We start from the raw sequence: 25710 nt of genomic DNA, 5'->3' as shown, positions 1-25710 counted from the left end.
ATACACACTGCTCGCCATAGCCAAAAAACTGAAAAATTAAACTTTGAAAATTTTGGTTTTTCGACAATTACTCAAAATTTCAACCTACGAATTGCGCCAATAACTGAGCGTTTGTGGAAGGACTCAGGACGCGTCTAACGGTGTATACCTCATATCTGGGAAAATTCGAATTTTTAAGTTATAGGCTTCATAAGTATAATCAAATCTATTTCTTATGGGAAAAACGGTTTTTCAAGCTCAATAATTCCTGTAATACGTTCAGTTATCATACTCGATCTTGGATACTGGTCAGATACTACTTGTCAATACGTTTCAAATTCATGTTTAGTGATCAACATCAGGTAAACCGTTCAGAAGTTATAGAGCTCCAAAAGTATAATTAGTCCAGGAACTGAAATTTTTCACTTCGCAATTTTTACAGAATGGATAGATTTGCTTGAAAATTTGACAATAAGTAGTGGATAGAGTAAGGATCAAAATCTATATTATGCCGAAAGACGCTTTTACCATGGGGTGGTTGCCACCTCATCTCGAGGGTGGAAATTTTTTATTATATTTTGACCGCAAATGCTGGTAAAAATATTAATTATAAGCAAAAAATGTTCATTATACATTTTTTTGATAAAATTAATAGTTTTCGATTTATTGGTTATCGAAGCTGTTAGTTTTATATCGAAAAAATTACCAGATAACGGCAGTTTTCGCCAGTGGCGCAGAAATACACCCCCCTACACGCGACTCTATTATATACACGAAATTTTCAATTTTCTAAATCTGACTGAATTGAAAATTGTGCCAACTCCCATCTTCAAGTTCAGAAAAAGACTCACCCATTCATATGTCAACCATCCATTTTGGTCCAAGGGTGTCGATTTTACGGCCCTTCCTATTTAGGTCTGTTTTTCGTTCTGGCCCCCAAAACTCCCAAAAACTTTAAAAATTTAAGTCCAACCTTTGCGGCTTCTAACAGTACTGATCATTACCTTTCCAACGCATTTCTAATTTTGAAAATCGGTTATACCATTCAAAAGTTATAGAGCTTAGAAATGTGACTTAATTTTTATTTAAAAAAGGGAAAATTTTTGTGGATATATATGTATGTGTGTTTGAAAGTTAAACCGATTTGATATTTTTCCTCTGTGTTTGAAGAGGGGGTAAGCCAGCTATAGCATAAGCTAGCTATAGGACTTGGTAGGTACAAAACCGCATATGTTTTGGGGGTATATATATTCGGATCAAGAAGAGCCAGGAGAACCGCAAATACATCAAATTAATAGTGTTGACTTAAGCTTTCAAATGGTGTCTAAGCCGTCAGAATCAGTATAGCCGAAAAACTGAAAAACTAAACTTTGAAAATTTTGGTTTTTCGACAATTACTCAACATTTCAACCTACAAATTGCGCCAATAACTTAGCGTTTATAGAAGTACTCCAGACGAATTTAACGGTGTATACCTCATATCCCGGAAAATTTGAATTTTTTAGGTTATAGGCTTCATAAGTATGATAAAATCTATTTCCTGTGGGAAAAACGGTTTCTCAAGCTCAATAATTCCTGTAATAGCTTCAATTTTCATACTTGACCTTAGATCCATCAGATACTACTGGTCAATACGTTTCAAACTCATGTTTACTGATCAAAATCGGTTAAGCCGTTTAGAAGTTTTTAAGCTACAAAAGTATAATCCAATTAACGATTATTCCCGAAATGGTTTATGTAGTTGTAGTGGTTACGACGCTAAATTTGATCTGGCAACGGGCAATCCGACTTCATTTACCGGCCATCTCAATTTCTTTTTCAATCTTTTTCGAATAAAAAAAAATCTAGTGTACATTCGATGGACACTAGATCATTTGGGAGATAATGCAACAAAGGTGACCATTTATAAAGCTTGAGGTGTAATAGAGGAACATTGCATTCAACTTCATACATTTAATTTATAAATAACTTTGAAAAACTCCTGATACAAGAATAAAAACCGCTAAACGCCGTAAAAATGAGTGGCGCATAAAATATTCCAGCTACAAAAGATCTGATATGAATATTACGTGGCGCGAAAATGGATTTTCATTTGATGCAAAACAAAATTCTAGTTTTATTTTAAATTTTTCCATAATATTTGCTAAATTTGAAGTAGACGCGCCACAAAAGAGTTTCAAAATTCAAACTGTATCAAAGTTACTCTTTTGTGGCGCGTTTACTTCAAATTTAGCAAATATTATGGAAAAATCTTTTAAAATAAAACTAGAGTTTTGTTTTGCATCAAATGAAAATCCGTTTTCGCGCCACGTAATATTCATATCAGATCTTTTGTAGCTGGAATATTTTATGCGCCACTCATTTTTACGGCGTTTAGCGGTTTTTTATTCTTGTAATATAGACCACGCGTAACATTTTAGGACCTTCTTGCGAATTTTTATCGACAGGCTTCGGCTTTGGATCAGTTGACCAATTATCAGTTTTTCTTTAACTTAAATTACTAAAATATAAGTACATAATCTAAGATCTTAACCCTCTGTTGTCCTCTTATTTTTTTAAGAAGTATGCACTTTAAAACTAACACACAATACAACACTATGCTCTGCTTTTACACTAACACTTTACACTAACTCAAATGGTTTTCTTCGTTTGAGTCTTCTTTCTAACCCAGTATTATCGAGGAGCTGGATGGCTTCGATGTTTATATGACTATGGAGCCGTTGTTCGTGACTACCTGCCATCTTCTTGAAAACTTTGTCTACATCTTCTATCTCAAGGTCCTTGGGGAGGTCGATATTTCGGATATTCCAAGGAGCATCAACGATGTTCCTTATCACTTTATTCTTGAATCTTTGGATAATCTGGATGTTACTTGAATTGGCACAGCCCCAGAGTTGGCAACCATACGTCCATACTGGTTTCAGTATTTGTTTGTATAGAAGTATTTTGTTATGTGTGGACAATGCAGATTTTCTTCCCATCAGCCAATACATTTTTTTGTAACGGATAACTAATTCTTTCATTTTCTTTTTAATGTGGACTTTCCGGCGAAGTCTTGCATCAAGTGTGATATCTAAATATTTTGCAGAACATGCTTATGAGATTTGGGCATCGTTTATTCTAATTGGAATGTTTTCGATTTTTTTATTTGTAAAATTTACATGAATAGATTTAGATTCATTTAATTTGATTTTTCATTTTTTAGTCCAATGATGTATTTTTCCACCTACCTCTACCGAAAATATACTTTTCCTGACCTGATTGTAGGGAGAAAAGACGTACTTTTCCTCCCTAGGGAGGAAAAGTTCTTTTACTCCCTAGGGAGGAAAAGTAAATGTGACGTCGTGATATGTCATTGATGAAATAACTTATTCACGCCCCATGCAATATTTTATTATCTTTTACGTAAGTATCTATACATTTTAACCTTTATTTATAGAACACACTGTAGTTTGCAGAATGGTAAAAAACAGTAAATTGTTATTTTGATTAAACAATGTTTACATTAATAATTTGACTTATATTTGACAGTTGACAGTTATAATGTACCTACCTGTTAGTTTTGGTTCTCTAATAAATTTTGTTAATTAGTTACATAAATAAATTATTTAAAAATAAAAAAATAACTTGTTATTTGAGGAAGGTGGAAAAATCATATATGTATAACATGGGAGTAAAGTGCCTTTTCCTCCCCTGAAAGATTACTGCTCTTCGCTACGCGTCAGGCAGTAAACTTCATTCTCGGGAGGAAAAGTAGCACTTTCCTTCCTTGTTATAAAAATAGCTATTGTTTATTGCCAACTGTAATTTTTCTGCTGCTTCTTCGCTGGTATCACCTACTGCTAGGATAGCAGTATCATCTACAAATGTGGCTATAGTATCATTTTCCATTTCAGGTATATCGTATGTGTGTATTATTCATCGTGACTTTAAAACAAATATGGTACAGGAAGTCATCAAAAAACGTAGCACTGCATACCTTACCAAGCTGGAAGATCATGAAAACCAGTTTGCGCTTAACGGTCGAAAATCTTATTCCAATGCTATTTAAATGCATTCATTTTTTTCGAATCCTGAGAAAACTAATAAATATTTTTGAAAAATTTAAACGCCGAACGTCAATTTAAACGCTGAAAGAATATTTTGAAAACTTATTATTATTTTGAAAAGTGTCTTTTGAATGAAATATTTGATATTAAAAATACACTAAATTTTCTCTTTTTTCACCCCTGTAACTTATCCAAATAAACATTATAGAAGTTTTCAGGAACTTTCGGCCCTCGGTAATAATGTAATATTTCATTCTGAATTAAAATTTTTCAAAAACAGTTTTTATTAGTTTTCTCAGGATTCAAAAAAAATTAATGCATTTAAATAGTGTTGGACCAAGATTTTACTTCTAGACAATTCCCTGGAACAACTTAACATCTGGACGCGAATAACGATTGTGCGGAAATAATGGAGAAATCTTACAACTTTCTTAAATAATCCATATTGTCAATTGACGTATATTTCATACCTACTGTCAATGAAGACGAAAAATTATATGTTGCTCCACAATATTGATATGATATGCAATTAATATATAAAATAAAATTTAATTAATTGTATTTTGTTTGTAGTACTGCATTTTAATAATTAATTTTTTTACTACAAACAATTGTTTACCTTTTAATAACATAACCTCAGTCTTACTTTTCTTCTTATACTTTTTTGGGCTATGGCCTTGAGAATTATCCAGCAACCAGGACTAATATAATTGGCCAATATAATTAAAAGTGCGAAAAATCTTGTTGAGCTATGAAACCAGATGTCGCTTTTCCGAACTTGCACGGTCCCAATATAACTTTTTAATAATTGTACTTTGATTTTACCAGTGGGTAAAATCCTTATTGTCTTTAGTCAATGTCACTACTTTTGTTTATTTTTCATACTCAGTAGATTGCAAAATACTTAAAAAAAAATTATTATAGTTCCTATAGTCCTGTCGCCAGAGGAGGTACAACGGCCTCCTTAATTCAGATGGACTTACCCAAGTTTTTTTTATATATTTTGACCCGTAGAATACGAATTTTTTGGGTAACAGTTGATCCGGATGTCGATAAGATTGTTATAGACAAAGAACTTGAGGAATTACATAACAGCGATTTCTCGCAAAACAAAACATATTTTTGTATTTTTTGGGTCATTTTAAACAAAAAATATTCCTACAAGTTTTTTCGTAGGATGCATAGTTTTCGAGATAACCGCGGTTGAACTTTCAAAAAATCGAAAAATTGCAATATTTGAACCCGAATAACTTTTGATTAAAAAATAAAGTAGCAATTCTGCTTACCGCATTTGAAAGTTTAATTCAAATTATATCGGTTTTGATTATTTGCATTGCTAAAAATTAATTTTTTTACTGCTGAACAAAGTTATAAACACATAGTGTTTCCCGTGCCTAATACATGCGTTTTAACGCATGCTACGTAGAAATTGCCTCGCTTGCACTTGTAGTTACTCTACCTACTCGTTAGATTTTAAATGAAAAATCATTGAAAACATCACTCACGCACTAGGTGTTTATAGCTTTGTTTACCAATAAAATAATAAATTTTTAGCAATGAAAATAATCAAAACCGATATAATTTGACTTAAACTTTCAAATGCGGTACGCAGAATTGCTACTTTATTTTTTAATCAAAAGTTATTCGGGTTCAAAAATTGCAATTTTTCGATTTTTTTAAAGTTCAACCGCGGTTATCTCGAAAACTATGCATCCTACGAAAAAACTTGTCAGAGCATTTTTTGCCTAGAATGACCCAAAAAATACAAAAAGATATTTTGTTTTGCGAGAAATCACTGTCATGTAATTCCTCAAGTTCTTTGTCTATAACAATCTTATCGACATCCGGATCAACTGTTACCCATAAAAATTCGTATTCTACGGGTCAAAAAAATTTAAAAAAAACTTGGGTAAGTCCATCTGAATTAAGGAGGCCGTTGTACCCCCCTGGCGACAGGACTACTACTAAAATGCATAAAAATATACCGACCGCTAAGCATTCATTAATACACGAGCGGGACACCCTCAAAAAAGCGCTTAGTTTTCGAGATACTGACCACGGAGGGGTGAATGGCTAATTTTATTCATACTTTATATTTTCGAGGGTGCTGAAAACGAAAATGAAGTTTATTTTGAATTTTATGTGGGGGAACATTGTCAAAATCGCAATTTTCACCAAAAAATAAAAAAAAATGAAATCACGTTTTTTTGCCTCGCTACAACTCTGTTCGATTTTAATATTTTTTTCTAAAATTTTTACAGTATATACCTAGCTCTAGCATTTCTGAAGATAACGGTACCTGCTTCAAGCTAAGGTTATGAATTTTTCAAAGGAAAAGGTGAGGATTTGAGCATTGCAAAGTTTAATCGCTAAAGTTGTGTGACGAAGTTAAAATTTAGATTCTTAATTACGTTTATGTTAAAGTTTTAGATCAAAATGTTTTATAGAAAAAAAAAAAAAAAGAATGTGTGTGTACTTTGTACGCACGTAAGAAGTTATAATTCTATTATATAATTTCAACGAAATAAATATATTTAACAGTTAAAATACAAAAAATTAACAATAATTACCAAAAATTAACCAAAACTTAACAATGCCAAAAATAAAAAAAAAATAAAAAAAAATAATATGAATCGTCCGAGATTTGAACCCGCCATCTCTCGATCTCTGGTCCAATGCTCTACCAACCAGGCTATCAAGGCGCCTGTTACTGACGTTTCAGATATACATAATTACACATCACGATGACAAGTGAAATATAAAAATAGATATTTTATTATTTTACGCCCAAGGAAGATAAATCCAAAGACACAAAAATTATAATAAATAATTCATTTATTAAAAAACACTAATATATTATTTTAATGGCTTAATTGCGCTGATACATAATTTGAAAGATTAGCAACGGACTACATACTGTTTGTCTGCGCATGCGCCACGCAATTATAAAATTTCACCCTCGATCGTAAAGAAGTATAACTTCAAAAATAGTGCAACATTAATGTCGACATTAGAAATCCCCAATATAACGCTTATTTTTCGAGATACTGACCATGGGTGGAGAATGGCTAATTTTGGTCTAAGTTTGTACACTATATATCGCTCACTTTTTTGAAGACAATGGTTTCTGCTTTAAGCTTTTAGTCTTATTCTAGTAAAAGTTATGAATATTTTAAAGTACAAGGTGCATATTCGTGAATTGTAAAGTTTAATCGCAAAATTTGACTGACACAATTTGAAATGTAGGTTTAAAATCAAATTCAAAAATAAAACATGAGTACAAAGAAGTTTTCTGGAAAGTTTTTAATCAAAATATTTTATAGAAATCAAATGGTGCAACGTTTAACATCTACGTTATAAATCCCCAAAATAACGCTAATTTTTCGAGATACTGATCATTGGTGGTGAATGGCTAATTTTGGTCTTGCTTTATGTTTTTGATGGTGCTGAAAACGAAAATCAAGCTTATTTTGAATTTTAGGTGGGAGAAAATTGTCAAAATCGCAATTTTGTCATAAAAATAAAAAAAAGTTAGACCACGTTTTTCTTAAAATTAAAAGTTGCACCATATTTTTCTATAACACATCTAGACCTAAAACTCTCCATAAAACTTTTTGAACTCTATTGTTTAACATAAACGTAATCAAATAAATAAATTTTAAATTTTGTCACTTTATCTTTGCGATTTAACTCTGCAATTCACGAATCTCCACCTTTTATTTTTAAAAATTCATAACTTTTATAAAAAAAAAAGACTGAAAGACTACAGTTACTTTCATAGTATTCAGAAAGGTAAGAAATATATGCCGTAGAATTTTTAGGAAAAAATATTAAAATGAAACAGAGTTGTAGCGAGTTGAACTTAAAAATTCGTGACTTCACTTTTTTTTTTCATTTTTAGGTTAAAATTGCGATTTTGACAATGTTCCGTCACATAAAATTCGAAATAAACCTCTTTTTCATTGTCACCACCATCGAAAACATAAAATAAGACCAACATTAGCCATTCACCTCCCATGGTAAGTATCTCGAAAAATAAGCGTTATTTTGGGGATGTATAACGTCTATATTGAAAGTTGCACCATTTTTTTTTTCTATTAAAAATTTGTAACTAAATCTTTCCAGAAAACTTCTTTGTACCTTATGTTTTAACATAAACGTAATTAATAAGATAAAATTTAAATTTTGCGATTAAACTTTGCAATTCACGAATCTGCACTTTGTACTTTAAAAAAATCATAACTTTTACTAGAATAAGACTAAAATCTTAAAACAGATACCGTTGTCTTTAAAAAAGTGAGCAACATATAGTGTACAAACCTTAGACAAAATATTAAAATCAACCAGAGTTGTAGTGAGTTAAACGCAAAAAACCTGATTTCACTTTTTTTTATTTTTATGGTAAAATTGCGATTTTGACCATATTCCCCCACCTAAAATTTAAAATAAATTTCATTTTCGTTTTCAGCACCGTCAAAAACATAATCTAAGACCAAAATTAGCCATTCACCACCCATGGTCAGTATCTCGAAAAATAACCGTTATATTGGGGATTTCTAATGTCGATAATAAAAGTTGCACTATCTTTTTCTATCAAATATTTTGATCTAAAATTTTCCAGAAAACTTCTTTGTACTATTTTAACATAAACGTGAGTAAAAGGCTAAATTTTAAATTTCGTCACTTAACTTTTGCGATTAAACTTTGCAATGAACAAATCCGCACCTATTTCTTTGAAAAATTCATCACCTTTATCAATAATAATTAAAGCTTAAAGCAGGTACCGTTGTCTTCAGACATGTTAGAGCTATATACTGTAAAAATTTTAGAAAAAATATTAAAATTGAACAGAGTTGTAGCGAGATAAACGCAAAAAACGTGATTTCTTTTTTATTATTTTTAGGTTAAAATTGCGATTTTGACAATGTTCCCCCACATAAAATTCAAAATAAACTTCATTTTCGTTTTCAGCACCCTCGAAAATATACATTATAAAAAAAATTAGCCGTTCACCTCTCCGTGGTCAGTACCTGGTCATTTTAGGGGTATCTCCCGCTCGCCTATAATATATGGTACTTTTTGCGAAAATCTGCTTCTCGAAAACTTGGTTCTTGTCACTACGAGTGATTTTTTGCTAGCAGCTACAACCGCTTAGATAAATAATAAATAAATAAAACTAAGTTTTATTTTTTGATAAATATCTGTAAACACTAATGCATCTATATATTTCCACCTTTCTCGTAAAGCACGGAAATGTCGTTAAGGTGACAAACCCTCTAAGGTGTACATAACTTGTTGCAATTAAAAATTGTATCTAAAGAAGGTAAGTTTCAAACTTGGGATTTTCCATACTTTGAAACAGATTTACATTTGGAAGGGTGCCAGCTTAAAATAATCCTATGCAAATCTGTAACAGCTTATAAGAAAGACGAAAGGAATTTGTAGCGCCAGTAAACTAAAGAGTTAGGCAGCTCAAGTGCAAATTCTGGTTAAAATCTAGAGGGTGACATATCAAAACTATACTAAATAACGATTTTTTTCACTTTGTCTTCTTAAGCTGTGTTCTCCATTTATAAATAATTATAATAAGTACCGTTGTAAATATTAAGTGGTAAATTGTTCTTTTACGATATATTCTAAATGTATCTAAAGCCCTTTTATATCGCAGTTGGGATATATCCTAAAGAAGTAATGCATATTCATACTTATTTGATTTAATTAACGCTGTACTTAAACTGCCGTCAAACGGTCGTGCACTATAATGCCGTTAAGAGCTATGACGTCATTCTTATGATGCGTTTGACGGCATTTTCTTCGGCTGCCGTTCGCTTGGAGGCTGACCATCTTAGTATCAATTTCTGATACAGAATTTATTAATAATAGAAGATTTTCTTATAAACGAAAACAAAGTGAAGTATTAAAACGTATTTTTATTATGGGTAATGATAAATACATAATTAAATTAGACTTTATTTATTGTAAAACCTGTTGTAAAGAAAAAAATTAATTATAAACATTTAATCGTTTCTTTGGAATGGAACCCTGGATTTATTTGGAAATGATTTGGGGTTCCTTTTCTTTTTCTTTGGTAGTCCTATTGCTGCCAGGCCTTGTCCTTTTGGGCGTCCTCGTTTCTTTACTGCCACTGGCATTTTAATTGTCGACAAAGCAACATCGTTCACTTGAATAGTTTGGTGAGTAATAGGAAGTTCATTTTCTGGACTCTCTTGTATATTCCCCTCCACGTTATCTTCCCTACTTATCTCTTGACGAACCACCTCACCACACAGCTTATTTTCACTTTCAAATACAACTTCATCATTACTTTCAATAATAAATTGCGTGTCATTTGTAAATACAACTTCATCATTACTTTCAGTAATAACTTGCATATCATTTTCAAATACAACTTCATCATTACTGTCAATAATAACTTGCGTGTCATTTTCGTCTGTAACATCTGTAAGTGTAAGTAGAACAGCAGTATCATTGGCCACAGTGTTTTGAGATTTTTTAATAGAATAAACGTTTGCTCAAATAACATGTCCGTACGTTGTGCAGCTAAATCTGCTAGTTCATTTTATTACAAAAGATATTTTTTTCTTCTTTATGCATAGGAACTTGGTGGTCAATACCCTTGTGTTGTTAATGATATAGACATATTATCATTAGATCTACTTGGTAAATCTAACTCATATTCTGTCGATTTGTTTTCTTCAATCAAAAAAGTTAATGTTCGTTGGTTATTTTTATAATAGTCCATTTTCCATCTATGATTTACGATCATTTTATCAAAAAGCTCTAATTGCAAATGCCGTCTCAATGCAAAAATATGGTTGCAAGGTAAAATCATTGAATCATAGATTATACAGTTGCACGAAGAAACAGAATTATTTGTGGAACCCTGACTATCGGTAATGATGTAATCACCGTCTGCAAAATTTGTAATATCTCTGATTCGTTTAGAATTACGGATTTCTCTTAAAACATGCTTAGAGGCTTTACGTATGAGCAATGTAAAATATTTTTTTTTCATCAGAATCTTCCGGAAACATATCGACGGGTTTCTTTAAAATACCATAAACTGCCTTATGATCCCTCTCTGTCTCTAAACTTGAAATAATTGTAAACAAGCTGTTTATAAGCTGTTCCAAAGGACTATTTTTGGTTATAACTGATTTTAATTTAGCATTAATAGATTCCAGGCGGTTATACCTATTTGTGTTATTTAAAAAATTAAAAAATTTTTTTTTCCAAAATTCCACTCATCCTTGGTATCATGCCAGTTTCTCATGAAATACTCATACACTCTTCGAGGTACACTATCTTCACACGAGGTTCACTACCTTTCAAATATTTTTTGTAATCATCGTCTGTCTTAGCATAGACTAATTTTTGAATTAGTTCTAAACTAAGCGTACGCTCACTTTGGATGATCCCACAATAATTAACAATTTGTTACAAATATAACGTTTGTATGATAACTATATACTGAGTATATAATAAGTATATACTGAGACGGGCACTATAATAAAATAAGATAAGAGACTCGTCAACTCGTGCATTAACTCACCACATGTATATATGCTGAACTGCAAGTGAAAGCGAATGGCAGCTGAAGAAAATGCCGTCAAACGCATCATAAGAATGACGTCATAGCTGTTAACGGCATTATAGTGCAAGACCGTTTGACGGCAGTTTAAGTACAGCGTTTATTTAATACTCAATAATAATTTTATCTGGAATTAATGTAGAATCACAAGAAATAATTTTCATTGCTTTGCACAAACATTTAAACATTTAAGTTTTATGTTTATATGGGATTTAGCCACAATTATCCAGTAGTAATTGCACAAGAGCTCTAAAATTATTGAATTTTTTCCGAGTGACACTTTGACAGTTTTAATTTCACGAGCCGAAGGCGAGTGAAATTTTGTCAAAAGTGTCACGAGGGCAAAAATTCTATATTAATTTTAGAGACCGAGTGCAATTTATTGCGATTATTTCATGAATAAAACTGTTCAAAACCAAAATTTTATTGTAATTTATTTATGTAAGTACAAATTAGTACAATTAAACACACAGTTGTTATAAATATTTTACGGTTGAAAGTCATCACTTTTATTATAATTTTTAAAACATTAATTGTCATTAATGTCACTGAATGTATTTTTTCGCAGCAACGAAGGGCATCTGACGTAATATACTTGACGACAGGAAATTATCAAAAATTATCAATTTAATTTAGATTTCTGTAGCTTTCTATTGGTCAGAATCTCCTATGAATAAAATAATCGGTGTAATGAAAATTACATTTTTAATTACCTAACTAATGGTTTGATGTTTCGATTTCCACTTCGGAAATCGTTCTCAAAAAAGAATAAGAAAATTATTCTAAAAAAATTCTGGGAAGATTTTAAAACCTGATCTAGGCCAAACTAGTTTGTCCTATCGCGCGTAGGCCAAACTAGTTTGTCCTAGGCCAAACTAGTTTATCCTGATATATATACACACACTTCAGGCCAAACTAGTTTATCCTGATATAAGACGCACACTTCAGGCTAAACTAGTTTATCCTTATATAACAAAGACTCACACTTCAGGATAAACTAGTACGGCCTAGTCTAAACCAATTTAGCCGAGTCGAAAGTAATTTAGCGAACATGGAAGGACTTTTACATGCGGAAAATTCCCAAATCACACCCCAACAGGGATGGCAAAAAAATATACATCGATATATTGTATCATATGATACATCGAATGAAGATATTAATACGTATTATAAATCAATATATTCTTGTATAATTAAATAATATAAAAAATAATAAATAAAAGAATGAGGTTTTCTCCAAAAATTAAAAAAAAAAGATACACTTACGAATAAAATCGAATACGAATTAATATTGTTTCCACCAATTTTGAAAAAATGTGAAAACGTTGAATTATCCACGTCCGTCTGTCCGTCCGTTCTTCTGTCTGTCTGTCCGTAAACTCAACTCATCCGTCATAATACCAGGTAGAATGACAAATGAGGTGTCAAACGAAAGGTTAAAATCCAAGCATGGTACTTAAGGTGAGAAATTTGACCTAGGCTGTCTGTCCGCCCGAGAAGACGAATATAATTCCTTTGTCACTATACCATATATAAAATGACAAATGAGGTGTCAAATGAAAAGCTTATAATGCAAGGATGGTACTAAAGGTGAGAAATTTGATCTAGGACTTCCGGTTTTAGAAATGCGACCGGAAGTACTGTTTTAGAGTCACCGGAATAGTATTAATAAGTGATATATTATTCGACCCGAGTTCTCAAGACGAGAACAAATATATACTTCCGGTTTCATGTCTGTCAAATTATTTTTCCTGTTTCATTATTTTTTCAAGAAAAAAGTATTTTATTCAATTTATTATTTGTATTAAGCCGTACTAGTTCGCTGAATTACTTTCTTCTTCTTGGCTTTTTCCCAATATGAGTTTGCCGTTTTCGTCTTCGTCTTCCATAGTATATTCTCCCAGTCGCCATCTCTGAGGTCTCTATCTATCATATCATTTCCTATGTAAGTTTTCCATCTCACAGCAGGTCTTCCTCTCCGTCTTCCTCCCCGCGGGTCCCAGTCCAGTAATCTTTTCGGCCACTTGTGCTCCGGCATTCTTTATACATGCCCGTACCATTTCAGGGCTCTACTTTTACTACCACAACTTTTTTGTAATTGAGCATTCTACTTCTATTCTGTTTCATATTTCCTCTGTTCTTATTCTCTCCTACCTGATGATTTGTTATCACCAGACACCTTTTCATAAACTCCAATTCAACAGTTTTTATTTATACCAGGGACAGTGGCCAGCCACTGTCGCTCGTCTGGGATGGAACGTCCACTCCACATAAAAACCCACGCCCAATCATCGGAAACTATTTTGTGGATCCACAGTGTAGCGCTGCAGTGTGGTCCGTCTATTTTGAACCTTAGAGTGAACCTACTAGTATTGGTAGGTCCATCAAAATACACAAGCTGAGATGGCTGGGCCACTTAGAGAGAATGAACGAGATGGAGCCGTCAAAACACATTTATAACCAAAGACCGGATGGAGTGAGAAAAAAAGGCAGGCGCAGAGCCCGCTTCAAGGACCAGGTGTAAGACGGCTTATGAGTGGTAAGGCCACTCTTAAGGGTACGAAATTGGAAAGCCAAGGCGAAGGATAGGAAAAGATGGATGCTGATGCTAGAACAGGACAAGACTCACCTGGAGTTGTAGAGCCAATAATAATGATAACATTTCTTGTTTGAAACATTTTTCTATGGCGTACAGATTCTTGGTGAATCGATGTTTTCCGTTCCCCCTAGAAGTCCGAAGGTAGGTGTGGCAAAATATTTTGCATCCCTTTTGGTGTTAGAAAATTGACAGTTTTAGCAAAATTCAGCTTATTCGTATAATTTTTCGAGGTTCAGTGGGACTTTTATCTCTGGCGACTGGGCCATAATAGGCCAGGGTAATAAGACAAAAATATACCCTGTTCGTGACACTTCAACAGCTAGGGTACTGAAGCGTTTTTTCGACAGGTAATACCTATAAGAACAAATTGTATCTATTTCCTGCGTAGGATCTGGCGGCCATTTTTATTTATAAACAATTTAGTGTCAAAAACGGCCTTTTTTCCTTTTTTTTTACAAATTAATGGAAAACAGTAAGACTTATGGTTTTCTTAGTGCAAACATCTTCGAGAGAATGGAAAAAGCTTTAAAATGGCGTATTACAAAGTTTAATACACCCATTGATTGTTAATACTTATAATTGCGAAAAAAGGTCAAAATTGCAAAAAAAAATAATTTCGCAATTACTATTGTAAAAATAAGAATACAGCCTTGAAATTTTTGTCAAATGAGGGTTTTTTGGTTCTTAATATGTGACAAAAATTTTAAAGCGATTCATTCAATTATTTAAATTTTATTCAAATTGTTTATCCCAGTTTTTGAAAAATTGTATTAAATATATACAGCGTGTCTACTTGAGTTGGAAACATATGGGAAACTTTTTTATTATTAATTTTACGAAAAAAAGTTATTCTTTATAAAAAGTTCTGCATGCCCCAAAACCTAAGATTTAATCATCAGATATCAAATTTTCTGAATATTATACGAGGTATGTCAAAAAATATGAATTTCGGTCAAGGGTAAGTACCTTTATTTCTCTCAATATCGAAAATTCTTATGATAAAAAGTTGTTTGGAATTAAAAACTAAGATCAAATATGCAATTACATGCTTCTTATTGAAAAAAAAAATTTCTCAAATTTAAGGATACCCAACATTGTTTTTAATTATTACAAATATGATAACTCGTTTATTATTCATTTTACGAAAAAAAGTTATTCTTCGTAAATGGTCTAAAATCTAAGACACAACCATGATATATCAACTTTTATTAATTTTATACGAGGTGTGTCAAAAAATATGAAATTCGCTCAATATAGCACCTTTATATTTCACAGTATTTCAATTAGAAGGATGCAATTGCATATTGACACATAGTTTTTAGTTCTAAACAACTTTTTTAATAACTGTTTTCAATATTGTGAAAAATAAAGGTACTTTACTCTTGAGTGAAATTCATATTTTTTGACATAACTCGTATAAAATTAATAAAATGTGATATCTGTTGGTTGCATCTTCGGCCTTATGACCTACAGAGCTTTTTATAAAGAATACCTTTTTTTCGTAAAAGTAATGATAAAAGAGTTATCGTATGTGTAATGAATCAAAACGAAGTTAGTATCAATAAATTTGAGAAAAATTTGGAAAATATTTTTTTTCAATTAGAAGCATGTAATTGCATATTTGAGCTTAGTTTTTATTTCCAAACAACTTTTCAGAATAAGCATTTTCGATATTGAGAGAAATAAAGGTACTTTACTCTTGAACGAAGTTCATATTTTTTGACATACCTCGTATAATATTCAGAAAATTTGATATCTGATGATTGAATCTTAGGTTTTGGGGCATGCAGAACTTTTTATAAAGAATAACTTTTTTTCGTAAAATTAATAATAAAAAAGTTTCCCATATGTTTCCAACTCAAGTAGACACGCTGTATATATAAAAAAATAAAAAGTTTTAAGGAAAAATTGAACATACTTTTTCATAATTATTTATTACTAATAAATGCATTTTTTACTCACTTTTTTTAAACCAATTTGAAAGTTTAGTTCATGTTCTTTTATTTAACACCTGTAGAATGGTTCTAACATTATTTTTTTCTGACTTATGTTATTGCAAAAAAGCTCTCTGGGATAAACAAATTGAATAAAATTTAAACAATTGAATGAATCGCTTTGAAATTTTTGTCACATTCTTCTTCTTCAGGTGCCATCTCCGCTACGGAGGTTGGCAATCATCATAGATATTTTAATTTTTGTGGCAGTAGCTCTAAATAGTTATTTTGAGCTGCATCCAAACCATTCTCTCAGGCTTTTCAACCATGAAATTCGTCTTCTTCCGATGCTTCTTCTGCCATCTATCATTCCCTGCATTATGAGTCGTAGGATGCCATACCTCTCGCCCCGCATCACATGTCCGAGATACTGTAGCTTCTTTTCTTTAATCGTAAGTTCAACTTCCTTCTCTTTACCTATTCTTCTCAGTACTTCATTGTTCGTAACTCTATCTACCCAGGAAACCCTCATAATTCTTCTATAGGTCCACATTTTAAAGGCGTTAAGTCGTCTCATTGTCTCTACATTTAACGTCCATGATTCCATTCCATAGTATAGTACACTGTAGACGTAACATTTTGTTAGGCGTACTTTAAGAGCTTCATTTTTATAAAATTAGAACGTGCTTTTTCGATTCTGATTTTTATTTATGCAGTGTAGTCATTATTTTCTGTTATAAGTGTTCCTAGGTAAGTGTACTTTTTTACTCTTTCGATCTGCTGGCCCTCTACTATCAAGATTTCGTTAGTATTATGGTTGTTTTTACTAATTTTCATAAACTTCGTCTTTTTGATATTGAGAGAGAGAGTCCGTACTCCCTACTACACCTTACTATTTTACTCATGAGTCTTTGCAGGTTTTGTAAACTATCGGCTATTATTACTGTATCATCTGCATATCTGATGTTGTTAACTAAGACTCCATTTACTCTTATGCCGACTGTTTCATCTTCCAGAGTTTCTCGCATTACCTCTTCAGAATAAGCGTTAAATAATAGAGGTGATAGTATGCAGCCTTGCCTGACTCCTCTCTTTATTTCCATTTCTTCAGATGTTTCTTTTTCAATTCTTACTATTGCTCGCTGATTGTAATAGAGGTGTGCTATTAGTCTTAAATCTATTTCATCTAGGTTTTTAGTTTTCAGAATTTCCATGAGTCGATCATGTTTTACTTTATCAAACGCTTTATTGTAGTCTATAAAACAGACGTAAAGAGGATGGTTAACATCCAAACATCTCTGTGTCAGCACGTTGAAGGAGAATAATGCCTCTCTGGTACCCATACCATTGTGGAACCAATATTAAGTGTCACTAATATCCAGCTTCAGTTTAGAGTGTATTCTGGCGTGGATAATTTTCAGCAGAATTTTCAAGGTATGTGTTGTCACATATTAAATACCAAAGATCCTTCATTTGAAAAAAATTTCAAAGCTGCACACTTATTTTTACAATAGTTATTGCGAAATTAATTTTTTTGAACTTTCGGATTTGTCGGAATTATATTAATAATAAATGAGTGTATTGTATTTTGTAATACGCCATTTTAAAGCTTTTTCCATTCTCTCGAAGATGTTTGTACTAAGAAAGCCATAAGTCTTAATGTTTTCCATTAATTTGAAAAAAAAGGAAAAAATGCCGTTTTTTGACACTAAATTGTTTATAAATAAAAATGGCTGCCAGATCCTACGCAGGAAATACCTGGTTAAAATTTGTTCTTACAGGTATTACCTGTCGAAAAAACGCTTCAGTACCCTGGCTCTTGAAGTGTCATGAAAAAACCTTACAACTCTGGACTATAATAAATAAATGTGCCAAAAAACGTTTTTGCTCATTTTACTGGACTATAACTAACCAACTGTAATGAACGTCGAAGAAAAATATCATATAATAAAAGACGATTTGATTATTATTATTGATGTCCTCCGTTCATGTACTCAAGTTAAAAGTAATGGCAACGTCCAGCCGAAATAAAAACAAATAGTTAAATATCCTGTGCGGAATCCTCGAAAAGAATACTGCCTAACAAAAATCCCTCCAGAATAAATCACTATCTCCAGGCTTGTCAGCTCGCTAAACACAGGTAGCAGTTAGCTCTAGTTCGGGATCATAACGGGATTAACTTGGTCTGGAAATTTATGGGCCTGATCAGTCCGAATGTGAATATGGCGCAGGACCATTTCTCTTAATCCCTTCTGACTATCAATTGTGGGATTTTTGCCTGAATCATTTATTACTTTGAAATCTTTTTATTTACGCTAACACACAGGTGCTGGTCCAAATATAGGATTTAAAATAAGCTGATTTCGACGATGATTTATCCCCTTCATTACTGTTTCCACCCACATGTGTTCGTTAATTAGTTCAACAATGTTGAACATACAGTATTCAATTTAATGTTATTTGTTAATTCGCATAAAATCTCTGAAAAAATGTTTATTACGGTTTATAACGTTATTTTGTGATACAATTTCGAAATTAATAATTAAAAAAAGATCGTAAATCCTTATTATTTGATTGGACCTAATTATGTACATGTTTCTGTTCTTCAATGACTTCGTTATTATACGGGTGTAACAAAAAGGCAAGTCATAACTTAAATCACATATTCCGTGACCACAAATTTAGGTTAGGTTCGATTGAACCTAACCTAACTTACCTTAGTACTATTAGAGATTTTTTACTGAAAATGGACATGTAATAATTGTGAAATTTGTGCACTTCATTATGTGGGGGTTTTATTCCCTTAAGAGGAAACTGTAGAGATCAACAGGTAGCAAAAACGCGTTCCAAGATTGCGGCTGTAATTTTGAATATTTTTTCGAGATATTTGGCACACATATTCGTAATATAATAAAGAATGGCGGTACAGAGCCCAATTTGAAAAATATATTAATATGTGGAAATTACTCTGTAAATAAATACAATATTAAAAAAACGAGCCTGTACCGCCATCAAGAAGAACAAAAAAATACACTTTCTTCAAATAAACTTTTTTATCCGATACCTAGATTTTGTGTCATTTTGAAACTACTAAAATTTTTTATTTCATTAGTAGTTCCAAAATGACACAAAATCTAGGCATCGGAAAAAACGTTTATTTGAAGAAAGTGTATTTTTTTGTTCGTCTTAATGGCGGTACAGGCTCGTTTTTTTAATATTGTATTTAATTGCAGAGTAATTTACACATATTAATATATTTTTCAAATTGGGCTCTGTACCGCCATTCTTTATTATATTGCGAATACGTGTGCCAAATATCTCGAAAAAATATTAAAAATTACAGCCGCAATCTTGGAACGCGTTTTCGCTACCTGTTGATCGCTACTGTTTCCTCTTAAACTCTCTCCCCAAATATTTGTGTACGTTTCAATTTAATTATTATTGTGGTACCATTAGTTAAACACAATGTTTTTAAAACTTCTTTGCCGCTTAGTACTTTTTCGATAAGCCAGTTTTTATCGAGATATTTTGAACATTTGCAAAATCCACCACATATTTTTAAATGGTTAAATAAGATTATAGAGACCTGGTAATAATATTATGAAAATAATATTCTATAATCTTACTTTACGAGCGTAGGCGCAAAATTTCGGAACAATGCTTTTTAAATGCATTTACTTTTTTTAATCCTAAAAAAACTAGTAAATATTTTTTTAAAATTTAAATGCAGGACGAAAGAGTGCATTATTACCGAATATAAGGGTCGAAAATCCCTTATATTAAACAAAAAGTTTCTTTTGAATGATATATTTAAAATTAAAAACCACACTCAATTTTCTCATTTTTTTTCACCCCTGCAACTTATTAAAATAAACATTATAGAAGTCTGCAGGGACTTTTGGCCCTCGGTAATAACGTAATCTTTCATTCTGCGTTTAAATTTTTCAAACATACTTGTTAGTTTTCTCAGGATTTGAAAAAATGAATGCATTTAAAAAGCATTGCCCCGCAATTTTGCGCCTACGCTCTTAACCATTTACAAATATGTGGTGGATTTTAAAAATGTTTAAAATATCTTGATAAAAACTGGCTTATCGAAAAATTACTTAGAGACAAAAAAGTTTTAAAAACATTGTGTTCAACTCATGCTACCACAATAATAGTTTAATTGGAACGTACACAAATATTTGAGGGGTTTACGGAAACAAAACCCCCATAAAATTTTTATGGGGTGCACAAATTTCACTAATTTATTTTTTCAAGGTGTTCCTGCCATAAGAATGGCATATGTCCAATTTTAATAAAATAGTTTTCGATATATTGAAAAAAATAATTTTCATTTTGTAACTTCAAGGGATATAACTTTTTTATGTGCATATTTGTAGTAAGGTAGGTTAGGTTAGGTTAGGCTTGTCATTGGCGTAGGTCCTTAAATGTTGATTGTAGCACAAAAAATCAACGAAATCAAAATTGTATAAAATTTAATTCTCTACATTTTTGTTCACATTCATTTATTTCGTAAAGTCAATAATTAACAAAATATTACAATAATAATTATACTTAATTAATATTTTACCTTAATTCGGAAAATATCGACAAAGGTAAAATATCGACGACACGAACAAATTTGCAAGGAAGAAATTGTAGGAAATAGCAATTGCAAAAATTTAAGTCCTTACCATTTTGTCGAAGAGTTTAAAATGGCCGAGATATTGAACAAAAACAATTCCTATGTAACCAATTCTCACAAGATCTTACGCTCGCGCTTTTACCGCACAAGTATGAACTCAAATATTATTTTAGAAAAAATTTCATTCAAAATTTCAAATTATCATTTTTGTTTCTATACAGTTACATCGTAAAATTGCATTTTGCAATATTTTCAGTCTCTACCATTTTGGTCGAAAAGTTAAAAATGGCTGAGATATTGAGCAAAAAGGGTTCTCCTTGAAAATCAAGATGGTGGCTGACGCAACAGCGGAAGCTAGTACCGGTTTTAAATTAACAATACTATTCCCCACCCCCCCCTAAAGGATAGAATAATAAAATTGTGGCAGTTCGCCATGCAAGATTAGGTCCTTTTATAGTTTAACCCGACTGGACAATTACTCGTTCCTTAGTATAAGTTATTGTTTAATTTGGTCCAATTAGAATAAGTTATATTTTTTTGGCTAACATTTCAGTGAATACTAGATACTTTTGTTTTCACCCAATTTTGAAAAAATGTGAAAACTTTTCCTACTCCGTCAATATACCAGCTAGAATGACAAATGAGGTGTCAAATGAAAGCTTATAATCCAAGGATGGTAATAAAGGTGAGATATTTGACCTAGGCTGTCTGTCCGTCGGTCCGCCCGACCGCGAATATAACTCCTCCGTCATTATACCAGGTAGAATGACAAATGAGGTGTCAAATGAAAGCTTATAATCCAAGGATGGTACTAAAGGTGATAAAATTGACCTAGGCTGTCTGTCCGTCCGACCGCAAATATAACCCCTCCGTCATTATACCAGGTAGAATGACAAATGAGGTGTCAAATGAAAGCTTATAATCCAAGGATGGTACTACAGGTGAGAAATTTTAACTACTTAATTTTTAATTTTAATTTTAGCGAAAGTGACCCAAAATTCAAATAACGTCTTCCAGTTCTACTTTCAATTACTTTGGGTGAAAACCTAGGACTTACGAAGTCCAATTACTTGTTTACCCAATGAGATGGTTATTCTATTCTAGTTACGCTACTAAAATTAGAAACGTATTTTAAAATGTACCAAGTAAACATTGATTGACTTCTTTAAAACTACCTTTTTTTACTTATACCCTTATTCTCTTCTTCTTTCGCCCATTTCTATCCAACTTTGGACATAGGCCTTCTCCAAATATTTCCATATCTGTCTGTCCTTGGCTGCGGTTTTCCAGTGAGTTCCTGCAGCTTTTACAATATCGTCCTTCAATCACATCTGAGGCCTTCCTATTCCTCTTCTTCCTGGCCACGGTCTCGTCTCGTATTTCAGCATTCCATCTTTTATCTTCCTGTCTCGCATTGTGGCCCGCAAATGACCCTGTTATTATGTTCTGTTTAATTTTTTTCTTTTGTTTTCTCTCTTATTTATTTGTTTAATTTTCTGTCTTGCAGTTTTATTCCCAACATGGATCTTTCCATTTTTCTTTGAGTTATTGCTATTTTGTTTGTGTTGGTCTTTGTTAATGTCCACGTTACTGAGCCATACGTTAGAACCGGAAGGAAGCACTGATCAAATACACGGGTTTTTAGACACTGCTGTATCTTTGTGCTTTTTAGCATCCATCTTAACAACTTTCCAAATGCTGCCCACGCCAATCTGATTCTTCTTTGTACTTCAATTTTTTGGTTCTCTTCAGTCATATATTCGTCAAAAACCTCAATATTTACGTTATTGATATTTATATTTATTCTGTCAATTATATTTGCCATGATTTTTGTTTTACTTATGCTCATTTTTTCAGTATATCTTATAATACCTTCTCTGTTCATTTCATGTTCATTTTTAATCCAAATCCTTATCCTAGCTTAGAATTATTTTTAGGAATAGATTTTAGTCTACTTAGATCTAGTTTTCATTGGACTATTTCCGTTGGACTAATTATCATTACTTATGATAATTAACATAACAATTATCAACATAATTGATTAAGGGCCGGTTGTTTGAACGCTAATCAAGAAGTTGATTATAATTAAGTCCCCTTAACAACCACCAAATAAAAACACCCCTCATTCGTACGTCAATCAGTTGATTGTAATCAATTATGTTAATTATCATTACGATTATTAACATAATTGATTGATTAGTTAATTATTAATTATTAATTAACATAACAATTATTAACATAATTGATTAATAAATCTCATAATTGTAATCAATTATGTTTTCAGCCACCCAAACAAAGTTGACATTGACAATTGGTGACAGTAATTAAATATTTGATAATGATCAGTTGATTCCATTTTTGATTAGCGTTCGAACAACCGGCCCTAAATAATCAATTAATTTCATATTTGTAATCAATTATGTTTTCTGCAACCCAATCAAAGTTGACATTGACAGTTGGTGACAGTAATTAAATATTTGATAATGAGTAGTTTTTTTTTTTTTTGTAAAATGGCTTTGGCAGAGCCAAATAGCCAGACTTGTTTCTGATTGATCGATAATGAGTAGTTGATTTTATTTTTGATTAGCGTTCGAACAACCGGCCCTTAGTAGAATAAATTTAGTTTTTTTAATGAAATGAAGTTATCGCATTTCTTTATATTTTCCAGTATTTAAGTGGGTCTCTTTACAATTCTTTAAAGCTTGATATTTTAAACTTGAAAATTATTTTAAGCCAAACGAGCAACGAATTGAGATAGATAGTTATGAGGAGGTAATTAGTCGCATTTGGGACCAGTATGCTAAGCCCTGAACACATTAATGGTTGCCTAGAGCATCCCTAACCCCCACAATCAGTGACCACTATATATCCAGCTATCTGCATCACGCATTCCTCTAATGGAATAGCAATGAAATTAGGAAAATAATGTCTTTAGTTTAATTGGTAAGTTAACTGGTCATGTCTCAGTTGCACAGTTGCTCCCCTAAACGTGTCCTATCTCAGAAAATTTAGGTTTAACCTTCCCTATATACTATCATAGTTTAGGCAATTATAAATTAATATAGATGTAACGTACACGGTAGATAATTAAAAGGATAGAGAGATATTTATATTTCGAGACTTATTTAATGTTACAAATTAATGTTATAAATAAAAGAATAATATTCACGCAGAGTACTCCACAGAATTGTACGATATCTATAAAGGAGATATTTATTTTTATTATTTAAAGTTATTAAATTTAAACCTTAATTATTATTTTTGCAAAAATCGCAAGGAAACTTTGTGATCCCTAGCCATGAGATAATAGCGTTGATTGAGGTAATGGATTGTATATCCCTCCAATACCTCAATCAACGATAATAGTGAAAAACTGCATACAAAAAATGTATTCTTAAAGTGCATCTACATGAACAGACAATAAAAAAAATTCAGAACTCGTCAATTATCGGCGGAAATGAGTTCAATTTTGTTACTCGGGTTTTTTTTGGGTTCGTTGAAAACGAATATGACGTCGTAAGTGTTCTCCGGAGTACCTGGTGCCCAGGGTACCTACTGTTTACCTCGTCATCTGGAGTTTTCGGCAAATTCATTAAAAAATTAGTCAAAAATTATTACTCGGGGGTTTTTGGGGTCGCTGACGATGAATATGACATCGGAAGTGATTTCCGGAGTACCTGGTGCCTAGGGTATCTACTGTTTACCCGTCTCCTGGAGTTTACGATAACTTTGATAAATAATTAGTCAAAACTTACTTCTCGCGCTGAGAAAGTATTTAATATCGAAAACAATCTTCTGAGCAAGCTTTACACTCTACGACATAGTAGAGTAATCTCTTATTAGTTTTTTTTTCTTCTTGAAAACATTTATATGTCATTTAGCCTATCTAAAGCAACCTAATAATAATAAATAATGCACTTACCATCTGATATTATTACATAAAAAAGAGAGGATTATATTAAATAATTACACTTTTATAAAAAAGAACTTTTTGTAATAAAACGTTTTCATTATTTATAGGACCCAATGTAAAATTATAAACTGTTTTTTTTATTTTAATTTATGTCGTAAAAGAATTTTGTAATCGACTATTTTAGAGGCATATTTTCTCTAGCGGATGTAAACTCATATAAACTAAAGAAAATATTTAAAATGGTATATATAATATTTATATAACAGTGGTGAATCGTAACACGGGCCATAGGAAACTCAATGTAAAATTATAAACAGTTAAATTCCTGCTTCCCTAATCATTTTACATCAAAGGTCATGAGAAGCTCTTTGTAGAGGATTAAAATCTGTATTTAGTATAGTATAGTTGATCCAAAAGATGGCATAACCCAGACATCCAAAGTGAAAATTATCCTTCAACACCAAATTGTTCTATATGGTCCACACAATGTCCAGAAAAAAGTCACACCATTTTGAGCGTCGGATTTGGGGGAGAGAGGGGGGAGAAATCGGTAAATTCGTAGTCTTTAAGTTTTTCGCCAATATTTCTAAAACTATGCGGTTTAGCATAAACAACCTTCTATACAAAATTGTTCTACATTAAATTTGAAATAAAAAAGGCCCTATGCATAATCTTTCTAAAATGAATGGTTCCAAAGTTACGAAGGTAGTATATTATAACTGGTCTAAAAAAAGGCATAACCCAAACATCCAAAGTAAAAGTTTTCCTCCAACACCAAAATGTTCTATATGGTCCACATATTGTTCAGTAAAAAGTTACACCATTTTGAGCGTCCGGTTTGGGAGAGAGATGGGAGAGAAGCCGGTAAATTAGTAGTTTTTTTAGGTTTCTCGTCAATATTTCTAAAACTATGCTTTAGCGTAAACAATGTTACATACAAAAATGTTCTACATGAAATTTAAAACAAAAAACATTCTATACATAATTGTTATAA

At 31.9% G+C, this 25710-nt stretch overlaps 1 protein-coding gene across 1 annotated transcript in view; it reads right to left on the bottom strand.

The window, feature by feature from the left end:
- Positions 1-10045: 10045 nt before the first annotated feature.
- LOC126886236 (uncharacterized) overlaps positions 10046-25710 on the bottom strand; it is a 144685-nt gene continuing 129020 nt past the window's right edge. The window contains exon 3 of the mRNA XM_050653100.1: positions 10046-10488. Within this exon, the coding sequence (XP_050509057.1) occupies positions 10046-10488 (443 nt within the window). The remainder of the gene's footprint in view (positions 10489-25710) is intronic.

Source organism: Diabrotica virgifera, chromosome 6, assembly GCF_917563875.1.
Source record: "Diabrotica virgifera virgifera chromosome 6, PGI_DIABVI_V3a".
NCBI classification, from domain to species: domain Eukaryota; kingdom Metazoa; phylum Arthropoda; class Insecta; order Coleoptera; family Chrysomelidae; genus Diabrotica; species Diabrotica virgifera.
Note: the sequence above shows the minus strand (reverse complement) of the source record. Positions and strands in the feature narration are given on the sequence as shown.